We start from the raw sequence: 24,231 nt of genomic DNA, 5'->3' as shown, positions 1-24,231 counted from the left end.
TTCCTATAGCCCAGTGACCACACCAATGACAGGGATGCAAACACAATGTGTTAGCACTCACAACCAGATATGTAATACTGGATCAGAAACTGCTAAGAAATTTGTTATAGAATGGGATATTCTAATGCTGTCGTTAATTATGCACAGACTGCGAATTAAATCTGGGGCCTTCGAGTCTGTATGGTTCAGCTGTACACTGGACAAGCTCGCTAGACTGCCTGGATAGATTGGATAGTTTAAACAGACAAGATGGGTATAAAACAATATTATTTTAAATGCAAAAGGCAGTGTACTTATAGGATTGGCAATACAGTACAATGTACAAGAGGAATTACCACCTTAATAAGATCACAATAGGAGGAGTAAAGAGGTCACTCAGCCCTCAAGCCTGCTGCGCCATTCAAGAAGGTCATGGCTGTCCTGCTTATGGCTTAACTCCACTTCCCTGCCTGCCCCCATAACCGTTAACTCCCTTGGTGATCAAAAATCTGTCTAACTCAACCTTGAATGTATTCAATGACAGTCTCCAATGCCTCGAGAAAGAGAATTCCAAAGACTAACAATCCGCTGAGAGAAGAAATTCCTCTTCATCTCCATCTTAAATGGGCGACCCTTATTTTTAAACTATGCCCCCTGGTTATAGATTCTCCCACAAGGAGAAACACAGAATCTACCCTGTCAAGCCCCCTCAGAAACTTATAGATCAGCTCTCATTCTTCGAAACTCCAATGAGCATAGGCTCAATCTGTTCAACCTTTCCTCATAAGACAACCTCTCCATCCCAGCGATCAGCCAAGTGAACCTTCACTGAATTGCTTCCAATGCAGGTATCCTCTTGCTTAAGAAAGGAGACCAAAACTATATACAGTACCCAAGGTGTGGTCTCATCAATGCACTGTACAATTGTGGCAAGTCCTCCCTACTTTTATGCTTCATGTCCCTTGCAGTGAAGGTCAACATCCCATTTGGATTCCGAATTGCTTGCTGTACCTGCATGCTAACTTTTAGTGTTTCATGTACAAGGATACCCAGATCCCTCCATGACACAGCATTCTGCAGTCTCTCTTCATTTTAATAATATTCTGCTTTTTTATTCTTCCTGCCACATTATCCCCCATCTGCCACATTTATGCCCATCACTTGGCCTATCTATATATCCCTTTGCAGAATCTTTGTATCCTCACAACTTGCTTTCCTACCTATTTTTATATCATCAGCAAACCTGGCTACAATACACTCTATCCGTTCATCCAAGTCATTATTATAGATTGTAAACAGTTGCAGCCCCAGCATTGATCCCTGTGGGCGCTCCACTAGTAACAGTTTGCCAACCTGAAACTGACCCATTTATCCAGATTCTCTGTTTCCTGTTAGACATAATGTCTTCCAATCCTCCTTGGGTACAGGGGACTGGAGGATTGCACATGTTACGCTCTTTTTCAAAAAAGGGAAGGATAAATCTGGCAATTAGAAGCCAGTTTAATGTCGGTGGAGGGAAAAGCTTTTTAGAAACAATAATGAGAGAGAAAATTACCAACCACTTGGACAAGCACGGGTTTAAAAGAATAGAGCTAGTACAGTTTTTTTTTTAAAAAGGGCAAATCGTGTTAGACAAACATGATTGACTTTTCTATTGAGGTAACAGAGAGGGCAGTACAGTTAATGTTGTAACTCTTTCGAGTACAAACACGTTTCCATCTGTTTTTTCAGATGAAGTTACATTGTTTCATAGTTTGCCATTGTGAGATTTGAACTCTTGATCTTGGGGTTACAAGCCCAGTACCTTAACCACTTGGCTATTTAGGCCAAGCCAAAATAGCAGAGAATGATTTCGATCCAACGACCTCTGGGTTATGGGCCCAGCACGCTTCCGCTGCGCCACTCTGCTATCTGATGCTGGCTTTCGCTAATTTTGTATGGGAAATGTGGTCAAGCGAGTAGCCAGCCTGTCTGGGTGTGGTAACTCTTGAGTACAAACACGTTTCCATCTGTTCCTATTCAGATGAAGTTATATTGTTTCATAGTTTGCCATGGTGAGATTTGAACCCTTGATCTTGGGGTTACAAGCCCAGTACCATAACCACTTGGCTATTTAGGCTCAGCCAAGTAATTGTAACTCTTTCGAGTACAAACCCGTTTCCATCTGTTCCTATTCAGATGAAGTTACATTGTTTCATAGTTTGCCATTGTGAGATTTGAACTCTTGATCTTGGGGTTACAAGCCCAGTTCCATAACCACTTGGCTATTTAAGCCAAGCCAGTTAATGTTGTAACTCTTTCGAGTACAAACCCGTTTCCATCTGTTTCAGATGAAGTTACATTGTTTCATAGTTTGCCATTGTGAGATTTGAACTCTTGATCTTGGGGTTACAAACCCAGTACCATAACTTGGCTATTTAGGCCAAGCTTGTTAAAGTTGTATATGGACTTTCAAAAAGCGTTTGATAAAGTACAACATAATAGGCTTGTTAACAAAATTAAGCCCTTGGGATAAAAAGGGCAGTAGCAGAATGGATACAGAACTGGTTAGGGAATAGAAAGTTGCAGAAGCCGGTGAATGGATATTCTCAATCCTCATAACAAAAATGTCCCTGAGCTCCTTGCACTAGCTGTTGGAGGTACAGGAGGCTTCACTACCTTTGAAATAAACAGAAATGTTTGCCATCATCTTTTACCATTAACAATGAGGACTGATCAAAACACAAAGCTTGGTACACTTCCAAGTTAAAAGAGAAGAATTTTTTTTTAAATGTTCAGCTTTAGCAGCCTAAATCAACACTGGCTCAATTATGAGGAAGAATCCTCAATTTAAGGCACTTCTATTAAAAATCAACAAAGGTCTACTATCAAATGATCCATGTGACAAATACTTGTTTTAGAATTACCTGTAACTGAGTGGGTCAATAATATTTCAGAAGACAAATAATGTCGCATTAACAGGCTTTTCAATCACATTTCATCTGGTTTGAATTAAATTTTACAAACATTAAACTGCAGTTTCTACAAGAGGAGTTTCACACTTTATCAATGTACAGAACTCCAGGATAATAGAGAGCAGCTATCTCAGGGCATTTCAAATTCTGGCCTGCAGTTTCACAAGGCCGCTTTTACATGTGGAATACCACTAAAGGTGGAATAGTATACTCTTACCAAATGGAAATTTCCGTCAGCCTTCCAGTGCCCATGAATTGAGCTTTATAGTACATTGTAATTTGCATGCTGAGTCATCTGCTTTGTCCAAATTCTAAGTGATACACAATCGGCAATGCAACTCTTTGCTGCCGACCCTTAATGTGAACAGAAGCCCTAATCACATATACCCACCCTGTCATATAAAGACTATTTTACTACTCAACTATGTTAAAGAACATCTCATTAACATCTTTGATTTGATTTGTTTTACTCCCATATACTCAAAGGAAGATGGCTAAAATACAGACACAGTACTCAAAAGTCTTGTCTATTTCATATTATTTAGTTAAATCTCGAATCCATGAGCTCACACGCCAAGACAAAACTCTCACTATATAGGGAGATAAAAATGTAACAAGTCTACTAGACATTCCAAACATACTGTTGCACTGAATAATGGCAACACACCAGTAAATGTAGGAGAAATATGTCTGACATGCGCAAATAGGAAACACAGGCATTTTACCTCCCTGAAATGTTTCCAAGTCGTGGTGTGGCGCTGCTTTTCTTCCCTCTACCCCCCCCCACCCCCCCAGGGTTAACTTGTATCTCTTTTTAAAAAGTATGACACTTCTTCATGCCACTGCTTATATTATTCAACAGATTACTGAACAATTTGATATATTCCCTAAAACAGCATACATTTATGTAGCAACACTATATCCACCTTAAAATGCGGACATATAACTTAATTGAGCAATTCTACAAAACAATTTCATACAACGGTGAATGATCAGCTTACTCTTAAGGGGTCTCAGACCCTAGCAGATGCGAATATAAGTAGCTAAAAGCTACTTTTCCAGTTATTCCTTTTAAATGGTTTTTACTTACTTGATCACGGTCTCCTGCAAAGCAACAGCTCTTCATTGTGCAGGAATTGAAATATCCTTGGTTATCAAACTCAAACACAGACTGTGGCGAGTGAATGTCATATAATACTGGAGGCAGGCGACGCCGCAGTGCCAACAGCTGGGTCCCACTACTATTGAAGCGGACACTCATGGCACTCTGCATGGGAAGTTTTCCTCCATAACGGAGCAAGGAGCTACAAGAAGAACACAGGGGGTTACAAAAAAATATCCTAGCAAATTACCCACGTGTAGAAATTCTGATTATTAAAGAACTTATCTCTGCCATGAGTTTCTGTTATGTAGAGATCCACTCTAAACCCATCTGCTTCAGGCAAGCAAGCAACCAATACCGCCATAAAAAAAAATCAATCCCTACTAGACATGTGAAAACTGCATGTTTATTGAGCAGCGATGTTTTTTCATACCACAACTAACTGACTGCAGATTTGTACAGGAGATTAAATAGAAGATCATCTGATCGGGTCAGTGGTCACATTATCCTTAAATTCAGAAATATAGCACACTGGCTGAGAGCGACTGAAACACAATCAGGGATAATGCAGTTCAAATGCCAGTTAAACCTACTCTTTCACACGGGGTTTCAATCAAAGGAGTCCAGTAATGGAGCCTCCTGCCGCTTTATTTCACTATTTTACTCGACGTGCCAAAATCATAAATCTTTCTCAATTTCTCTACCTTCACTGCCCACCACTCACTATCTCCAATTCCCCCAACTTCCAAGTATTAGCTTTGGTATCATCCAAAATCTAATTAAAAGATGAGAATCCCAATGCAAAACAAAATTAGGAACAGAAATGTAATCACAAATTCATGCCTGCTAAGAAGCAAAATTCAATAGGTAGACATCAGCCACAAGGATTTCTGGATGTAATACAAATATACCCGCTGTTTTTGTACAGTAAACTTAATATCTGAAAACAATCGTGACCTACAACAGGGTGTTCACTAGTTTATTTATCGGTGAACACCTGAATTAGTGAAGCTTACTATACAGCATGAGTAGACACCATCAAAAGTCACGTAATACATAAATTAGTATCCGTGATATGCCTTAAGCATCTGTTGCAATGAATTTGCAATCTCAGTTACGGAGTCTGGAATAGTGTATGACGTGGGATCGTGAGCAGGGGTGAGAACAAGAATAGAAAACTGAACAGGCTTAATTTTGCCAGTTAGTTTTATTTGTAACAATGATACATTTATGTGCAGGTATCCTGTAAAATCATTTCCATCCATCACCAACAGGAATAAATGCCCAGTTCCTTAGCTGACCTGTAACTTTTTGATGAAAATCTACAAGGGAGATCCAGCTGAACATTTATCCGAACTCCCTTGCGCAGCCCACTTCACTTCCTTGACAGCACATTCTACAGAAACTGATACACATGGCTCACTGGTATGATTGCACAGTCGGGTGAAAGTCAGATGTTCTATAGTTTTAAAACTTCAGCTCAAAGATGACTACAAGAAGATTAAAGAAAGTCCTTGAGAGTAATTTTAGAAACAAGAAAAAACATATTTTATAAAATTCAGAAATCAAAATAAAAGTAAGCAAATCAGTTCTGATTTTTCTAGTTACACGAGCCTCTAGTTCTAACAGCAGTCTTAATCTTATAATCGGGTTACTGTTGAGTCCGTATGACTCTTCAGAGACTCTTCTGAAGAGTCATACGGGCTCGAAATGTTAACTCTGTCTTTCTCTCCACAGAAAATGTTCAACCTGCTGAGTTTTTCCAGCATTTTCCGCTTTTATTTCATATTTCCAGCGTCCGCAGTATTTTGCTTTTATCGTACTTATATGTTCTTGTTCTCACTTATATATTCTTGTTCTCTCCATCCTCCAGACTACAATTGGGATCTCACTGTGCAGGGGCTCAATTACATACTAGCAAAGTCTTACAAAATGCCACATGCTCTGTCAGCTTCCTATTGCACTAAATAACCATTTTAAAGTTGGTGATATCTTATGACTAATACAAAAAAAAGACAAAAATCTAAGAATTGTGATGCAGTCATTTGCTTTCCTCAATTTACACTTACCTGCACATTTTCTTTCACTAATAGCATTTTCTTCCACTACTGGGTCAATGAGTAATGGCAAACTTACAAAAAAATGTGTATTTATATATAGTAAAAAATTCACCTTTTAGTACAGTTTTAGCTTCTATTTTAAAACGCAATACAAACTTCTTCCTTACAGTACATTTATTCTTGATTTGTATTTATTCTCTTCCTCTGTTTACAGATTTGCTGAACTAAAATAATCAATTAGAATATGGTTATGGGTGGCAGACAGGAAAGGGGAGTTGAGACCACAACTAGCTCTGCCATAATCTTACTGAATGGCAGAGCAGACTTAAAAGGCTGAATGGCTTATTCCTGCTCCCAAGTCCTATGTTTCTATATTATGCTTGAAAGTTCCAAGGAAAAAAAAAAATCTTATATATCCTGTGAATAAAGAACTCTAGGCCAGGCAGCAAAGTTTTAGAAAATTAATCCAACATACTACACTCCTAAACAATAGAAGACTGTCAATCTGTACCTCAAACGGAGGCCACTCTACCACAGTGTGTATAATGGGGCCAAGTTAATACAGTACTAGCCTTGCTTCCTGTTAAAACTCTCAGCTCTTCTAACTTCCGCAAAACAAAAATCAAAAAGGCGGCATGGGTCGAAAGTAGGTATAAAACTGTTACTTCGACCATTCTTTTCCCTATTATGGTTTAAGCCACATATTTATAAGAAAAAGCATACAGGTCACAAATGAAGCAAAAAGTTAGTACAGATCATATATTCTGCTGCTCCAAAAACTTGAAGCGTTCATCATTTCAAATTGTTAATCCAAAGAAGATAACCATTCCAAAATATTGATTATGGACTCATTCTAACTAACAGTATGGCTGCTGATTGAAGTGATGAAAGGAGATTTTTTTTTAATTCTGTACATCTGTTAAATTCTGTTCTAGCCAGAATTAAAACTGATTCTGTTGTTCTTAGTTTCAAAACAATGGACAGGCACCCTATCTGACAAAGTAGCTAGCTCATCTTTCAATTGGGGTTCAATTATTTTTGAAGTTTAAAGATACATATATTTTAACTACAGTGGTCCCAATTTTTGAAATGCCTGAACAGAGATGAGTGGGGGAGAACAGGGTCATGTCCTATTTTCCAGTTTGGTGTTCTGGGTGGATGTATATGGTAGGTGAGGTTAGCAAACACAGTTGTCAGGACTACTTTTTGATCTAGCACTGAACATGGTAATAAAATACCTGAATTTTCAGAATTATGCAAATTAAATGGTCAATCCCAGTCAAGGTGTTAAAAAGGCATTTCTGAAACAAGAAATTTTCTTTCCCCATTGCAAACCAATTCATTATCTCCAGCACCTGCGGTACTTTGTTTCACATTATTTTCTATGCAAAAAGTCCAATTAATCATCTGAGGATTTTTTAATGCTCAATAATGGCCAAAGATATTAAACTACTTCTCACCAAGTATTTCAAAAGTAATAACACCTAAAATTAATGGAATGCCGTACTACATCAACAAAATATCACAAAGCACTTCATGCAATCACTGAGAGTATAATGACTGCTACTGTAATGAGCAAGTACCTGAGAGAAAAGATATTAAATATTTGAAGGATTTCCTACAGTAACAAATAACTCATTCATAATTAGATTATAAATTTAATTTTACAAAAGTCCAAATTCTATATGAGACACTAAAAACAAATGACTTAACACAATAATATTCAATACCATCAGAATGGCTCAAAGCACTTACAAACCCCTTCTCCCTCAAAAATGTGTCTTAAAGCAATTCAGCAGTCAGTTAACATCTCCTTTTCTGAGCCAGTTCTGAAGAAATCACCAGGGGAGCAATCCAACAAGCTACCAAATAAATTCCCAGCTATCAACACAGAAGACTTGCCAGAATCCCAAATTTTTCATCCTCATCTGCCAATCATTAGGCCCCTATATACAACACCTTCTTAGTGCAACAAGAAAAATAAAGCAGTTCTACAATCAAGTCCGGCACATCTTATAGTCACAATTATTAAAATGATATGCAAGAAAGGGCGATAATGCTTTTAAACACAAACTACATTAGACATAGTAATTGTCTAGATTGCAGTTCACAGATCAGGTCAGTTGAGTAGCTAGCACTCTTCCCAAATTTGCCCATTACCCAATAAACACTGGAGGAAGTGATTAAAAAAATCACTCATACAATGTACGTGTTGCTTGCAAAGCCAACATCTATTGTCCATCCCTCATTCCTTTTGAGGTGGTGGTGGTGAGTCACCTCCTTGAACTGTTGCAATCCTTGAAGTGTTGGTACACCTGCAGTGCTGTAGGTAAGGAGTTCCAGGATTTTGACCCAGTGACAATGAAGGAAGGCTAATGTATTTCCAAGTCAGGATAGTGAGTGAAGTGGAAGGGAACTTGCAAGTGATACCTGCTGCTCATTCTTCTAGGTGGTGGAGGTCACAGATTTGGAAAATGCTACTGAATAAGCCTTGACCAGTTGCTGCAATGCATTTTGTCTATGGCACACACCGCAGACAGTGGTGGAGAAAATGAATATTTAATATGATGGATGAAGTGTCAATTAAGCAGGTTGCTTTGTCCTGGTTGGCACTGAGCTTCATGAGTGTTGTTGGAGATGCGATCTTTTAGGCAGGTAGGGAGTATTCCATTACGCATACAACTTGTGCATTGTAAATGGTGGACAGACTTTAAGAGAGTCAAGAGGTACATTACTTATCACAGAATGCTTAGCCCCTGACCTGGTCTTGCAGCCTCAGTATGAGGTTTGTCCAGTTAAGTTTGTGGTCAATAGTGAACCCCAGGTTGTTGATGGCAGGGGTTTTTAGCAATAGCACTTTCATTGAATATTAAAGGGAAGATGGTTAGATTCTCTCTTGTTGGGGGTGGTCATTGCCTGCGCTTGTGTCACTTATCAGCCCAAACTTGAATATTGTCCAGGTCTTGCTGCATGCTACGTTATAAGCAGAGTTGCTAATGAAACTGAACAACTCTGCGATGATTAGCGAACATCCCACTTTTGACCTTATGATGGAGGGAAGTTCATTGATGAAGCAGCTGAAGATGGTTGAGCCTTGGACACTACCTTGAGGAATTCCTCTAGTGATGTCCCAGGTCTAAGATAATAGGCCAACAGAAACCACAACCTTGTTCCTTTATGTTAGATATGACTCGAGCTAATGGAGAGTTTCTCCCACCAATTCCCAGTGACTTCCGTTTTACTAGGGTTCCTTGATATCACACTCTAGTCAAACTGCTGCCTTGATGTCAAGGGCATCCATTTTCAGCTCACCTCTGGAATTCAGTTCTTTTGTTCATGTTTGGACCAAAGCTGCAATAAGATCTGGAGCCAAGTGATCCTAGCAGATCCCAAACTAGGCATCAGTGAGCAGATTATTGCTGAGCACATGTCAATTGATAGCATCATCAAGGACACCTTCCATTTTTCTGCTGATGGTTGAGAGTCTAATGAGGTGGTGATTGGCAGATTGAATTTGTCACACTTTTTGTGGACAGGAGATACCAGAGTGACTTTCCACATTGTTGGGTAGATGCCAGTGTTGTCGTTGTACTGCTTGTTTAGAGGTGCAACTACAGCCCAACTGCTGTCAAGGCCCATAACTTTTGCTGTGACCAGTGTGCTCAACTGTTTCTTGTTTTAATATGGAGTAAATTAAATTGGTTGAAGACTGGTCATCTATGATTAGTGAGTTCCTCAGGAGAAGACAGAGATGCTTCTGCCTTGTCCTTTGCATTCATGCACTGGGCTCCACCAGCATTTCGGATGGGGACGTTCAAGGAGCCTCCTCCTGTTAGTTAATTGTCCACCACCATTCAGGACTGGGTGTGGCAGGACCGCAGAGCCTCAATCAATCGGCTGTGGGATTGCTTAGCTTTGTCTACAGCAAGTTGCTTTCATTATTTATACATATTGTTCTGTCCTGTAGCTTCACCAATTTGGGAAATCATTTTTAGGTTTGCCTAGAGCTTCTCCTGGCTTGCTCTTCCACATTCCCCATTGAGCCAGGGCTCATTGCCTGGCTTGATGGTTGTGGCAGAGGAGGGATATCTTGGGTCACAAGGTTACAGATTGAGATAGAATACAATTCTGCTGCTGATGATGGCCCACAGTGTCTCATGGATGCCCAGTTTTGAGCAATCACATTCGCCCTCAGTGTCAACATGGGACTTGGTTTCTATGAGGGCTATAGCACAGACAGATGCATCTGAAACAGACTGTCAAGGAAGAGGTCAAAAGGTTTTTTTTTTCTCATATTAGTTCTCTCACCACTTGCCACATGCCCAGTCTGGCAACTATACCCTTCAAAGTTCAGCCAGCAGTGATGCTTCCGAGCCACTCTTGATGATGGACATTGAAGTCCCCTCATGCACAGTGTATCACGTGCCCTTCCTACTCACATACTTTTTTCAAGTGTGTTCAACATGAAGAGGGAAGTAAAGTGGTAATCAGCAGCAAGTTTCCTTGCCTGTGTTTGACCTGATGACATGAGACTTCATGGTGTCTGCAGTCAATGTTGAAGAATCCCAGGGTCAATCCCTCCTGATTGTATACCATTGTGCTGTCACCTTTCTGATGGGTTTGACCTACCAGTAGAACATGATGATGATGGAGTCTGGGACGTTGGACGATCTTTGTCTCACAGAATCATACCTATATTAGGAATCTCCTCGGGTTAGGGGACTTCAATATCCATTCTTCAACAAGAGTGGCTCGGTAGCATCTTTACTAACCAAGGAGGTAGCATGCCTGTAGCACAGCTTTTCTTTGGAACAAGTCCTTAAATGTTAGTGAGGAAGTCTTTGCAGGGCTGTATTTGTTGTAATATGAATCAGATACTTAGGGAGATGTTGTGTGGTTCATCTGGCTTTATTATTTGTGTACCTTTTTGTAGCGGTTTCATACCACTAAGTGGCTTACTAGGCCATTTCAGGTGCTACATTATGGTGGGTCTAGTCATACATTTGCCAGACCAGGATGAGAATGATATGTTTTCTTCACTGAAGGGCAATAGTGATTCATTTGGGTTTTTATGATAGTCCAATAGCTTTATGGTCACCATTACCCTATATTTTACTTTCAGATTTATTTAATTAACAATTCAAGTTTACAGGCTGCCATGATAGGATTTGAACATACCTCCACATTATTTGTCCACAATTCTGGACTACTGATCCAGTAACATAACCACAGTGTGAGGACTTGTGTTTAATCTAGTAGCGAACATTGAACGAGGCAAGCCCCAAATGTGCATCACAAAACTGGAATACCAAACAGCACAACCACAGCACAAGCTGTGTGCAAGTTCTGTCTGCACAGTGTTATCAGTCTCTTCATTTTCGTTAGCAGATATTAGGCAGCAAAGAAGTTAAGAGGTGCATTATCTGCCCCATCTCAACCAATATTGGAGTTTCCGTCAGACTGAGAATCACTGATCGAAGAATCTCCCAGCTGCAATGTGCCTCAGATGTGGTAAGCTTCTGGTCTGAGTAGTAGCAGATACAGTATTAAATTTATCGGGCCACAAAGAGGATTCAAATTTTCAATCCTTTCAAGTTAGGAACAAGTCAGTATATATATTTGAGGGTATGAGCCTCTTGTTACAATCCCATGCGAGGGTGTAGAATTGATTCACAGATGGGAGGCAGAGAATAGGGATAAAAATATTTATTCCAATTGGCAGCGTGTGATGGTGCGGTTCCCAGGGATCTGCACTGGCACCTCCTCAACTTATTTTTAAAGTCAATGACTTAAATGAAGCAATAAAGCCATATATTCAAGTTTGCTAATGGCACTAAATTAGGTGTACAATAAGAATGTAGATGGGATCAGAAAACTGCAAAGAGACATTGGTAGATTAAGTGTGTGAGCAAAATTGTGGCAGAGGGAGTTCAATGTGGGGAAGCGTGAGCTTATCCACTTTGGATCCAAGAATGAAAGATCAGAGTACCTTCTAAATGGTAAAAAGTTAAGGACAGTGGAAAAGCAGAAAGGTTTCGAAGTCCATGTCTAAAAACTAGTGGACACGTACAAAATTAATTTTAAAAGGCTAATGGAATGCTGGCTTTCATGTGAAAGGAGTTGGAATACAAATGGTTGGAAATTATGCTACAGTTGTAAGAAGTTTTGGTTGGACCACATCCAGAGTAGGAGTTTTTTTTAAACAGTAGATATTCGATCCAACGAGGAAGGAGGCATTGATGGATTTGGTTCCAGGGAATAAGGTGGATCAAGTATATCATGATCTACCTGAATGGTGGAACAGGCTCATGGAGTTGAATGCCTAAGCTCCTGTTCACATGTTGCCTGTGTCACACACAAAAGCCAAAAAAACATACACTGTAAGTGGAGTGGGTTAAGTGCAAGTGCTTCACCACAGTTTGTCCTTCAGGGATTACAGCTGACATATATCTGATTGCCAGCTATTCTTCAAAACTTTAAGATAAAAATTATTGTATCTGGTTATTCTTTCCAGTCCAGACACTTGGGACATCAAGTCAGACAAGAAACAATTGGTTTCAATTTAGTGGCCGCTCCAACTTCAACCTGAATTACATCAGCCCTCAAACTGGACACCTACTTTTTTGTTTACTAAACACAAATCATGGCCTGACTGTTGCTATTCTGGACTCCTGAAATAGGCTGCATTTAAATGGTTTGTCAATCTGACCTGCTGTCATTTTTGCCACAAACGTTAGTGGTAGAAGAACCCTTCATCCACAACAAGCAGTCAGGGTCAAATTTAATTTGGATAAAAATTTGAAGAGAAGCTCAAGGTTGCAGAATTTCTGGGTTGATTTCAGGAGAGACTCATTGTTCAAACCATGCTTATTCCACAGCCAAACTCTCCTGATGTCAGTCCACATATTCCCATATCATTTATCTGTGAAACGAGCAAGCCTAGAACTGGAATTAGCTTAAGTTCTTGATATGTTTTGTGATGCTCATGATTAATGATCAATTTGTCCCAGATTTTAAACAACCCAAAATGAAAATCTTGTATTTGGGTAATGTATTCATTATGTACCAAAATATTTATTCGTACAAAACTCAGTCAAGGAAATACTAATAGAAAGTTCAACATTTCAACTTTGTAAATTATACAGAACTCCTTTCAAAATGTTTCCAAAGACAATAATAATGCAATTTAGAAGGACCATACCATGCTGCATTTTAAGGGCATAAAAACAAATAATAGTTTCCTGAGAGTCAAAATTAATTTACAAAGTTTACAATATAATTAATTGTAAGGTGGCATGAAAATCTACAGAATCAGTTGTCTTACACCTAACAGCTGAAATGAAAGGCTGGAGAACAAACATGATGCCCCTGAACAGCACGAAAAGGAACTAATCAATCGATCTACAGAATGCAAGTGTGAAAACTGCTCTGAGTTGAAGTCTCATTACTGTATTTCACCACACCCATTAAACTAGAAAATACCAGAATGTAACTGCACAAAGTAACTCAGTACTGTCCAGAAAGGGTAAAATGGCCCACCATACCAAATCTATGAATGAAATTGATCAGTGATAATAAAACAAGTAGGAAAGAAGAGGGAAGTTTAAAGGGAAGTTTTCAAATCTCTGTATATTTTAAACTTTCAATGTGTAATGGTGCCTGCCTCTCTTTCAGCAAATTAATCAATAATGTTCTTTAAATCTGTACATCTTGTTAGCTCACTTTCAATGTCAAGAGTTGCTCGAGTACTTCCCCTCACATTGCCTCCATTAAGATGACTTTGCCCACAACAGAATTATAAATCTAATCCATGTTCAACCATGGTGTTTCAAGTGGTCTCAACTGTTTCCTCACCAGCCTTCTTGGTAAAGTTGTTGAAGCACAAGAAACATTCCTGAATCAGTTTCAAGCAGGTACTTGTTGAACGCACATGATCACTGCTGCTACTTTTTCCCTGGTGAGAGCTGTCTGATGCTGCAGTGCAAGTACTTAACCACTTTAGCCTAGTATTGAATTGTTTTCATGATATACCTGGTGTACTCTTCAATAAATTCAATTTGTCTCTTGGGTGAAAAGTAACGTACTTGAAGTTCTGGTGAAAGGTCATCGAACTAAATCATTAACTCTTTTTCCAGCTCATGCTGCCTGGCCTGCTGAGTATTTCCAGCATTTTCTGTTTTTATTTCAGATTTACAGCATTTTGATTTTGCTAATGCACTTGAAGCCTTTCAGCTTATGCCTGTGCCACTTTCACAGTCAACATGGTCATCCCAAACCTGATCATACTTGGCTAACAATTCAAAAAAAACCTAAGATATTGCCACAGGATTGGGGCATATGCCATGGAAAACTAATTTTCTTCAAAGAGACAGAATACAAAACTTCATTTAAGAATTTTGTTTCACTTTTCTCTCTCATTTATTAATTTTTTTCCCCTCAAGCAACCCGTGCAAACATTTTATCATCTTTCAACCTCTTTCTCGCATCTATCCAGGTAATATTGCATTCCTTGTGGCGCATTTCCTTCTTATGTTCAGGAATGTGCTTATGCAGATGGTACCAGCTGTAATCTGCAGTGCATCCAGTTTACATGGTTATGGTTGCAAGGAAAGCTTGCATTGCTATGTGGAATGCAGTAAACAACATGCTGCAACTGCTGTTCAGTTACACTCAGTTTTCTCTCCATTAGGAAGCGAAGTCTATGGGGAAAACAGCTTTCATTTGATAATTGCTTTCTGGATGGAACTTTATTTACCATTTATGTAGTGCAAGTCTATGTCATTCTACTTTAGAGATCCTACGCTTGAAAGAATCTCATTAACAGAAACATGAGGTGGTTCATGTTCATTTATCTTCCTCTTTGTGCTACTCCTCTTGTGCTTTGTCTGCTTTAGGAGGAACCATCCTCAATCTCAGGCTCAAATTGATTCTGCTCCACATGGAATCATTGAAACCTACAGCGCAGGAGGCCATATGGCCTGTCATACTTGTGTGGTGAAAGAGCGGTCATGTTTAACCCCACATCTCCAACTTTCGCTCAGAATTCTGAATGTTCAGGTAACTGGCCAACTTCCTTTTAAAATTAGTTATGGAATCAGCTTTCACCACCTTTTCAGGTAGAGCATTCTAGATCCCAACAACTTGAGTGAAAACATTTCTCATCTCCCTTCTAGATGTTTTGCCAATGATTTTAAATCTATGACCTCAAAAAAAAACAATTATCAAACAAATGCTGTTTCCCCATATAATTCTCTGTACACTCTTCTGGGAAATGAAACTGATTAAGTTGTAGGGTGTTATGGTGGAAAATCATCTAGTTAACAGCAATCACAACAAAATTTAGTTTAGGGAGACCAGGAAATATCAAAGGTATAAAAGCTTTACTGGGGAGTGCTCATTTCAGCAATTTAAGAAGGGATCTAGCACAGGTCGAACAGAAACAGCGATCGCAGGGTAAAGCAGGTTGGAGCAATGGAAGTGTGTGTTCAGTTATAAACTCATCATATTTCTTTCCAAAGTTACAACATCAATAGCTGTGTCTCAGATGACATAAGGGTCATTTGGGTTTTAAAATAGAGGAATAGAACATAAAAGCAAAGAGGACATGCTAAACTTGTAAATCACTAGTTAGGCCTCAGCTGGAATATTGTGTACAATTCTGGGCATCACATTTCCCAGAACCAGATCTAACACTGCTTCCTTTCTTGTTGGATTGGAGATATATTGATTGAGAAAGTTCTCCTGTACACATATGCTTCACTTTCCCTACCGCAGCACTATAATAACCCTAATATAGACTAAGAGAAGCAGTCTAATATTATTTATTTTTGTTACATGCCTTTGAAACTCGTTGACAAACTTGCTCATCTATCCCCTTTTCCATGTTTGGAACTCTATACCAAAAAAAACTCAATGTAATAGCTCCCCCTCTGCCATAGAGTCCTAAAACCATCTAGTAAATCCTCTCTCTTTAGAGCACTGACATCATCCTTAATCAACACTGCCACACCCATTCCTCTTTTTCCTTTACCATCATTTCTGAATATTTGGTAACCAGGATTATTAAGAACCCTTTCTTAGCTTTGTTTGAACCATGTCTCTATTAATGCAACTGTGTCATAATCCCATGAGGAAACTTGTTCCTGTAGCTCTCCAATTTTATCAGTTACACTATGGACATGGACATATAATTTAGTATTTCTTTTGTCTCTTTTGCCATTTTTCTTAATCTGTTCCGTGCAATTTTTGGGATATTTCTATTTTTACTACTGTTTACGTCTCCTTCACTTTTGATCCTCTCTGCCACTTTCTAGTTCGCCTCGCTCCACAAAATTAGCTTGATCCCTCCCCAACACTACTAGTTATCCTCTCAGAGAGAACACTGGTCTCAGCTTTGTTCAGATGCAACTTGTACAGGTGTCCTCTCCCCCCAGAGGCAGGCCCAATGCTCCAAGAATCTGAAACCCTCCCTCCTGCAGTTCCCCAGCCATGCATTTATCTGCACTATCCTCCCGTTTCTGTAATCACTAACACGTGGCATTAGAAGTAATCCTAAGATTACTACTTCAGATGTCCTGTTTTTAAATCTTTTTCCCAGCTCCCTGGAACTCTGCCTGAAGCACCTCAACACCTTTTCTACCTAGATTAGTAATCCCAACAGAGACCATGACTTGTGGCGGTTCCCAGTTTCCTCATTGAATATCCAGCACTTGCTTGGTAATGCCCTTCATCTTGGCACTAGGGAGACATCAAGCCGTTCTGGAATCACATTTGCAATTATAGAAATGATTGTCTATGCCTCTAACGATCGAAACCTCTATGACAATTGCATTTCTACTTTCTTTTTCTCCGAGAGCAGCCAAATCTCCCATGATAACGGGGGGCATGATTGTTACTGCATTCTTCCAAGCAGTAGTTAACCCCCTGGGTTTCCAAATGGAAAACAGGTTAGCGAATGCCACTAGTTTGGGGAATTTCTACACTTTGACTTCCTCCTAACTTGTCTGGCAGTCATCCATTACCTCACCTTCTGCACCTTTGTACCTGAGGGACGACCACATGCTGTCAATGTACATTGGGGGAAATGTTCAGACTCCCAGATGCACAGCAGTAACTCCAGCTGTTCCTCAAGCTCCAAAACTCAGAATGTGAGCACAAGCGCAACTGGTAGCACGTGTGCTTATCCAGAATGTGCGAATTATCTTGAGAGTTCTCACAGAGAACAGGATATGCAATAGATCCCAGCTCCAGTGAGAGAATCTAACCATCTTCTCTTGACATTTCAATGACGTTCCCATCATTGAATCCCCCACTATCAAAATCCTGAGGGTTACCATTGACTAGAAGCTGAACTGGGCCAGCCATACAAATAACGTGGCTACAAAACGGGTGAGAGGCTGGGAATTCTGCAGCAAGTAACTCACTTCATGACTTCCCAGAGCTTGTCAACCATCTACAAAGTACAAGTCAAGAGTGTGATGGAATACTCTCCACTTGGCAGCTCCAACAACACTCAAGAAGCTCAACAACATCCAGGACAAAACTTGATTGGTACCTCATTCGTCATCTTAAACATTCACTCTCTCCATCACCAATGCGCAGTGTGTATCATCTACAAGATGCATTGCAGAAACTCCTCAAGCCTCCGTCGACAGCACCATTCAAACCCACGGCCACTACCACCTAGAAGGACAAGAGCAGCAGATGCTTGGGAACACCATCACTTGCAAGTTCCCCTTCAAGCTGCACACCATCCTGACTTGGAACTATATTGCTATCCCTTCGCTGTCAGAGTCAACATCCTGGAACCTCCTCTCCCTAACAGCACTGTGGGTATACCTACACCGTATGGACTGCAGTGGTTCAAGGTGGTGGCTCACCACCACCTTCACAAGGGCAGTTAGGGATGGGAAACAATGCAGGTCTAGCCAGCGATGCCCACATTCTGTGAAAGAATAAATGGAAAGCTGGCCTGCCTGGAAGTCAATCTACTGATCTCTAAATTACAGAATTCAAAGTCTAAGAAACTCACTTCCAGGACAATAACCTATAAAATTTAAAGAAACCAGTCACTGAAAGTCTGAAATACTAAAGTAGCAAAAAGTTAAGTAAAGTCACTGGAAATTCTATCAACGTAAAACACAATAGAAGATGCCACCAAATGAATTTCAACACTGAAAAACCAACAATTTAATCAAACAAACCCAGTAATCAACTCGCTCCATGAATTTCATTCTCAGATTTCCATGCTACGCCTGCTCTGATTCACTGCTTTCATTGACTTTCCGTCGCTTGAGCTCTCACTTTTATCCGTCGTTCTCTCATACCATTTCCCCTCAGGTCTGCGATCTCCACTCTCTCTGACTCTGTTGCCAGTTCTCCTGTTTTTATCTGTTGTCTTCTTGCACTGCTTCCTCTCAGGTTCACTCTCTGCTCTCACTGACTTTTGCACTGTTTCCTCTCTCTCCACTCTCAGTGACTCTTGCACTACACTTACTCAGGCTCGCTCTCTCAATTTTCTGATTCTGCTGCTGGTTCTCATGCTTTGACCTGTTGTCCTCTTGCATTGCTTCCCCTCAGGTTTCCTCTCTCTATCTCACCATAGTCACTGGCACCAGAATGAAATGTGCTGTATGTTTTGCCGCTCTCCATGATGTCCCTGCCGCCTCTGAGGAATCTGAAGATATTCCACCACACTTATTTGGACTCCCATCTCCATCCAAAGATTCTGAAGTTTTCCTATGCCTTTCCTTTCTTTATTCTGCACCTGACCTGTACATTTCATTTTTGACTATTTAATTTATTTACTCAGCACAGCCTGAGATCCTTCAGAATTCTGCTTAACATTCAAGAAACAACAAGGCCTACAATATTCCAAAAGTACTAATTGGTTAGTTTGGGTGCTCAAGGCTTAGTGAGTTGAAGTGTCACCCTGTGACACGCTGGCATCACCGGGAAGCGGGTGTAAAACTCAGCAGGAATTACAAAAACAAGATTAAGTTTATTGTTTTTTTAAAACATAATTTAAAATGTCCGGAAATCAATCATAATAGTTATGCATGCTTTGTCAGGTTAATTAAGCTATTCTATGAATCTACAATAATATAGCACACAGATTTTTATAATTTCAGTCACTATCATTGTAGTTTTCTGTTAAATATACGTATAAAAATCCTTGTATTATTCTATTTAAATAATAAAAATTAAAATACTGGTTTCTGAAATTCCATTCAATTACAATCTATAGCATAACTATTCATAACTGAATAGTTTAATTACTATAGTGCATCCCACATGATGGTTTAATCATCCAAGAAAATTCCCTACAACTTAATTATATCATACTCAGTGGTTTAATTATCTCCCAAAAAAACACTAATCCAAACGATTATGGTACATTTCCTTTTAGGATAGAAAACAAAATCCACAAAGCAATTTACAATTTCACTGCGTGTGAATTATTCTGATTTGTCCCAGAGGATACTTCAAGATTCATCTATAATCAATTCCTGATAATTCAAAATTATTTTTTGCTAAAAAAATTAAATTACGCAAAAAATTAAATAACAAATGCCACAAAGTGGGAAATAGCGCTAAAAACCGAATTATCAGATAACATGAATTAAACAACTTTTAGTTAAGGCTGCAATTGCAATTTTTATCTCATCGAAGCTCAAGAGATAAGATTACAAAGCTTCTGAATATCCACAACTCATAAAATTTACCTAATTTTTTTTAAAAAGGTCAGGAATTCAGGGGCAACATTTATAAAATGAATGTGGTTAAGGTTTTAAAGTTGTAGGTTTTACAAGTGACCAACAAAATCATATTATGCCAATTTAAAATCAACACTGCAGGAGGCCAGGTCACATAGTAAAACAGTTTACTTTAATTGCTGTTTTCAACAGCATGCAGCACAAGCTTTAATTGGTTAAATCTGCCAATTCTACCACATGCCGCAATTATCACTGCACATGCTGCAGGCCTACTGCCCAATTGGTCAATTATATGAGTTGTTGAATTACAGAGACCTCTTAACCAAATGTCATGTAACCTGTACAACTGCTGAGGATGCCAATGTTCTTTTAATTCATTATTCATTACAGTAAAAAAAAACGAATAGCAATGACCACGTGTTAAATTTCAATTAGCTCGAGTGGCAGGAGATGCCTCCATCCCTCTCACCTATAAGGTAGCATTCAGAATCACTGGCAGTTTTACTGTGTAGAGTTCTACATGAATTGTTCTTACTGACAGGCAAGGAAATTTCAAACAAGAAAGAAAAGGCTAAGTGGAGGATTAGCTCACCTTCGAGGCTTGCGGATATCCCACAGGCCCACTCCTTCTTTGGAATTTGCAGTAGCCAAGAGTCTAGGCTCCACAGGGTTAAACATCACACTGTGAAAGGCTGATGGGTAATTTGCCAAACAAAACGGTTCTGGAGAAAGCAAGATGCATTTAAATGTCAAAATTTGTAGACATGGAATAAAAGTTACAAACAGAGTTTAATTCAGGATATTAATTAAACACTAATATTTTATAATAGGTGGTTGTAATGGCCCCGGATTTGCTGCAAAGGGGGCATCTCATCGGGTTTGGGTTCTCGTTGGATTTCTTCACCTATGCTTGAGCATCAATTAATCTTATGCTGCAAATTGCTGGAAGTGAGGACATATTTGGGACCTTGGTGAATGATAGGACCAATAACTGATCACCTTAACAATTAAATTTAAGGACTTAGGAATGCCTAGCAGAGCTCTGAAGCGGCAGCGAGGATGCTATTTCAGCAAAGTTTTCCTCTGAATTTAATGCAAAAAAAAAAAAGTAGTTTGAAGTTGTTTTGTATTTAGTACATGACACAGACAGATAGTTAATAAAGCCTACTACCAAGGGTTCAGGTTATTATTGTTTTTAAATTCATGAAATTCAGGAACCATTGCCAACTGCTGCCTACGCACAAAAGCTGGATATTTTCTAGCAATTCTAAGCATGTATTGCTAGTGGAATCAGAAGTTAATGGTTGGTTACTTACAAATTATATACCCAAATACTTGGGGAGAGGGTGTGGGGCTGGGGAAGTTGGTTCCTCCCAAGCTGAAATAAATTTAGTATCGGCTTTACTCACAGCCATAATTCATCGCAAATTAATTTAACAAATCAGTTTATCTTGCATATTGGTTGTGTGTTTTATGTGGCATGTGCAGGATAACAGTCATTAAATTGCCAACTGGTTTTAAGGTGGAAGGCTACTTACTGGAGACAAAACATACATTACTACCAGGGTTCTTGTAACCTTAAACAGCCCAAACTTTCTGCAATGAGTTTAATTTATATTTATGGTGCAAATGCAGAAATTTCTTGTTACACATCAAGAGGTCAACGGTGAGTTCTGGTTTTTGCAAAACTAATGGCAGAGCGGCGCAAATCATCCAGAAATATGTGGCGATTCATAACACAATGTGTACATATTCCTCGCCATGAACTACTGGGCTACTTACACACTAATAATGATGGGCACCTTTAACAAGCTATTATTTTGCCTGCAAATTCTGGCTGTTTGATACCGAACTACCATTTTTAGATGTAATTAGAAATAATAACTGATCTCTCACCACAACATTATGTACTTCAGAATTTACTTTAATGTCAAATATATTCATCCAAGTCTACACGAGATACATATTTAAATTCAGATGAAAATAAACATCTTTGGGTATGGAAGTGAGAGGTTATTGAAAAGGATCCTTTTTTGCACTTTGCTGAAAAGCAGACAATTTATGTCTAGGATTTGCAGCTTTTATACAAATTGCAAAACCTTGGTGTTTCTCATAGACTCAGAGGTTTACAGCACAGGAGGCAGCTATTTAACCCATTGTTTTCACACCAGTCAAAGATCTGACTACATTAATCCCATTTTCCTGAGTTTGGCCCATAGCCCTGCTGGCTATGGTAACGCAAGTGACTAAGTACTTCTAAAATGTTACGAGAGTTTCTGACTCAACCACCCTTTCAGGTAGAGCGTTCCAGACACCCACCACTCTCTGGGTGAAAACATTTCTTCTCAACTCCCCTCTTAGCCTTCTACCTTTTACCTTAAATCTATGCCTCCTGGTTATGACCCCTTTACTAATGGAAAAAGTGCCTTCCTATCCACCCTATCTATGCCCCTCAAAATCTTAATCACCTCTATCAAGTCCCCTCTCAACCTTCACTGCTCCAAGGAAAACAACCCCAGCCAATCCAATCTTTCCTCATAGCTGATACTCTTCAGGTTTTAGGTCACCTAATATGTGGCCAAATCAGAAAGATAAAGCAGTGTTAAATTCCACCTTCAAACCATAGACCTTCTGCAACCACTTAAACATAAACACTTGCATGGTAAATGTTTTGGTATTTTTAGTTTTCTTTTGTTGCCATATTGCACAACGAAAACTCAATTTCTGATCTTGCACAAGATTTGATCTGTAATTTTAAATAACCATACCTACACAAACAACTTGGCAGTCTAATTGCCTTGAATATAACATTGGCATTAGAAGATAATATACCTAGCATTTAATCCAGAGAACAATTTTTGACAACTTGTTCACTAAGGGAAATAAACAAACCACGAGTATGGACTGAACAATCCTATACATTCAGGCAGAGCTACAGATAGGAGGAATAGCAAATGCAACAAATTGCAATTATATAGTGCTTTTAAATATAAAAAAAAGTGTCTTAAAGCATTTCACAGAAGCACAGCCAGAAATAAGTGATCCAAAAAGGAGATAAAAGTGAGGTGATCAAAAGCTTGCTCAATGAGCTGAATTTTAATTGGTTGGGGGTTTGGGGGAGGTTCTTAAAGAAGATGGAGCAAATGGAGAGGTTTAGGGAGGAAACTCTAGGGCTTAAAAGTGTATCTTGTAAAAGGAAATGTTTAAGAATTGACGAGAATGGATTTTGATGGGGAAGGACTTTATGGTGAAAGTACTCCCCCAATGCCGGTCTTCTTCTTTCACTAGCATATCTTATATGATTCTTAGTCCTACTTATTAAATCAGAAATAGCTTGCAAACAGAGTACAGGGAGTGTGGAATTCAGATGAGATAGTGAGCAGAGACTGTGAAGTAGAGAGCTACCTCAGAAACAGCCTTGCTACTGGTTAAAGAAATGAAAAATTCACACAGATTAAACTGTCCAACTGCAAATTTGCAACCCAAGTGTGCAATTCCAGTAATTAAACAAAATGGAAAGGGGGGGTGAAACAAAGGCAATTTTTTATGCTTTAAAGTGAGGTTCAACAGTCTGTAATGTGTTTATAAAGCAGAATGGTGCCCATTTAGGAAAACACCTCCGTATACTTTGGAAGAATTTCCGTGATTTGACCTCTTCTGTGGGGGGAGGAAAGAAGAGGTCATAATCACCAACTCTCTATGAACACAGTGAAGTATATCAAAGCCACAGGGTGTCCAGTGTATTAGATTCAAAGACAGCCATTGTCAGTTCAACATAAAGATTAAAATTCATCAAGCTGACACCATATACATATTCTCTTACGAGACCAAAGAAAGGATAGTTACGTAGCGCTCCATCACATCTTTAAAATGTCTCCAAGTTTCATATACACACACAAGTCCAGTGATTGTTACATAGGCAAACAAAAAGTTTCAAATAAACAATTACAATCTAGTTTAGAGAGACCGAGTACATTCTTTGAACTACATGGGTTATATTGTGTACCAGTCATTTCTTAACACTCACCTCCATGCGAGTCCCGTATATCCCAGATAAGAACTCTGCCATCATCTGAGGAACTGGCAAACACATTGTCATTCACAGGACTCACAGACAGGCCGTACACAGCATCATCATGGGGGAAAACACTCACTATTTCAGTGCTGAAAGAAAGTTACAGATAATGAAAATTTACCTAAATTTGCACTGTTAACAATTTCAGCTAAGCTGCTAACTGTGGAGAGATGGGGGAATCAGAAGAAATTAAACTAACACAACAGGAAGTACTGAGTAAGACAGCAAAGTTGGGAAATGGTTGCATGTAATATATATATATATTTTTTTTTAAATAAACACAGATAACTTGTGTAGTTCATTTGCCAGATATGCATTGATGATAACTTTCACTTCTTCCTCACCT

The 24,231-nt window shown here is 39.1% G+C and overlaps 1 protein-coding gene across 1 annotated transcript in view; it reads right to left on the bottom strand.

The window, feature by feature from the left end:
• dcaf5 (ddb1 and cul4 associated factor 5) overlaps positions 1-24,231 on the bottom strand; it is a 93,300-nt gene that overhangs the window by 48,675 nt on the left and 20,394 nt on the right. The window contains exons 4-6 of the mRNA XM_041214914.1: positions 23,838-23,974; positions 20,403-20,532; positions 4,024-4,237 (exon numbers count right to left, since the gene is read on the bottom strand). Of these exons, the coding sequence (XP_041070848.1) occupies positions 4,024-4,237; positions 20,403-20,532; positions 23,838-23,974 (481 nt within the window). The remainder of the gene's footprint in view (positions 1-4,023; positions 4,238-20,402; positions 20,533-23,837; positions 23,975-24,231) is intronic.

The sequence above is a fragment of the Carcharodon carcharias genome, chromosome 20 (genome assembly GCF_017639515.1).
Source record: "Carcharodon carcharias isolate sCarCar2 chromosome 20, sCarCar2.pri, whole genome shotgun sequence".
NCBI lineage: Eukaryota > Metazoa > Chordata > Chondrichthyes > Lamniformes > Lamnidae > Carcharodon > Carcharodon carcharias.
Note: the sequence above shows the minus strand (reverse complement) of the source record. Positions and strands in the feature narration are given on the sequence as shown.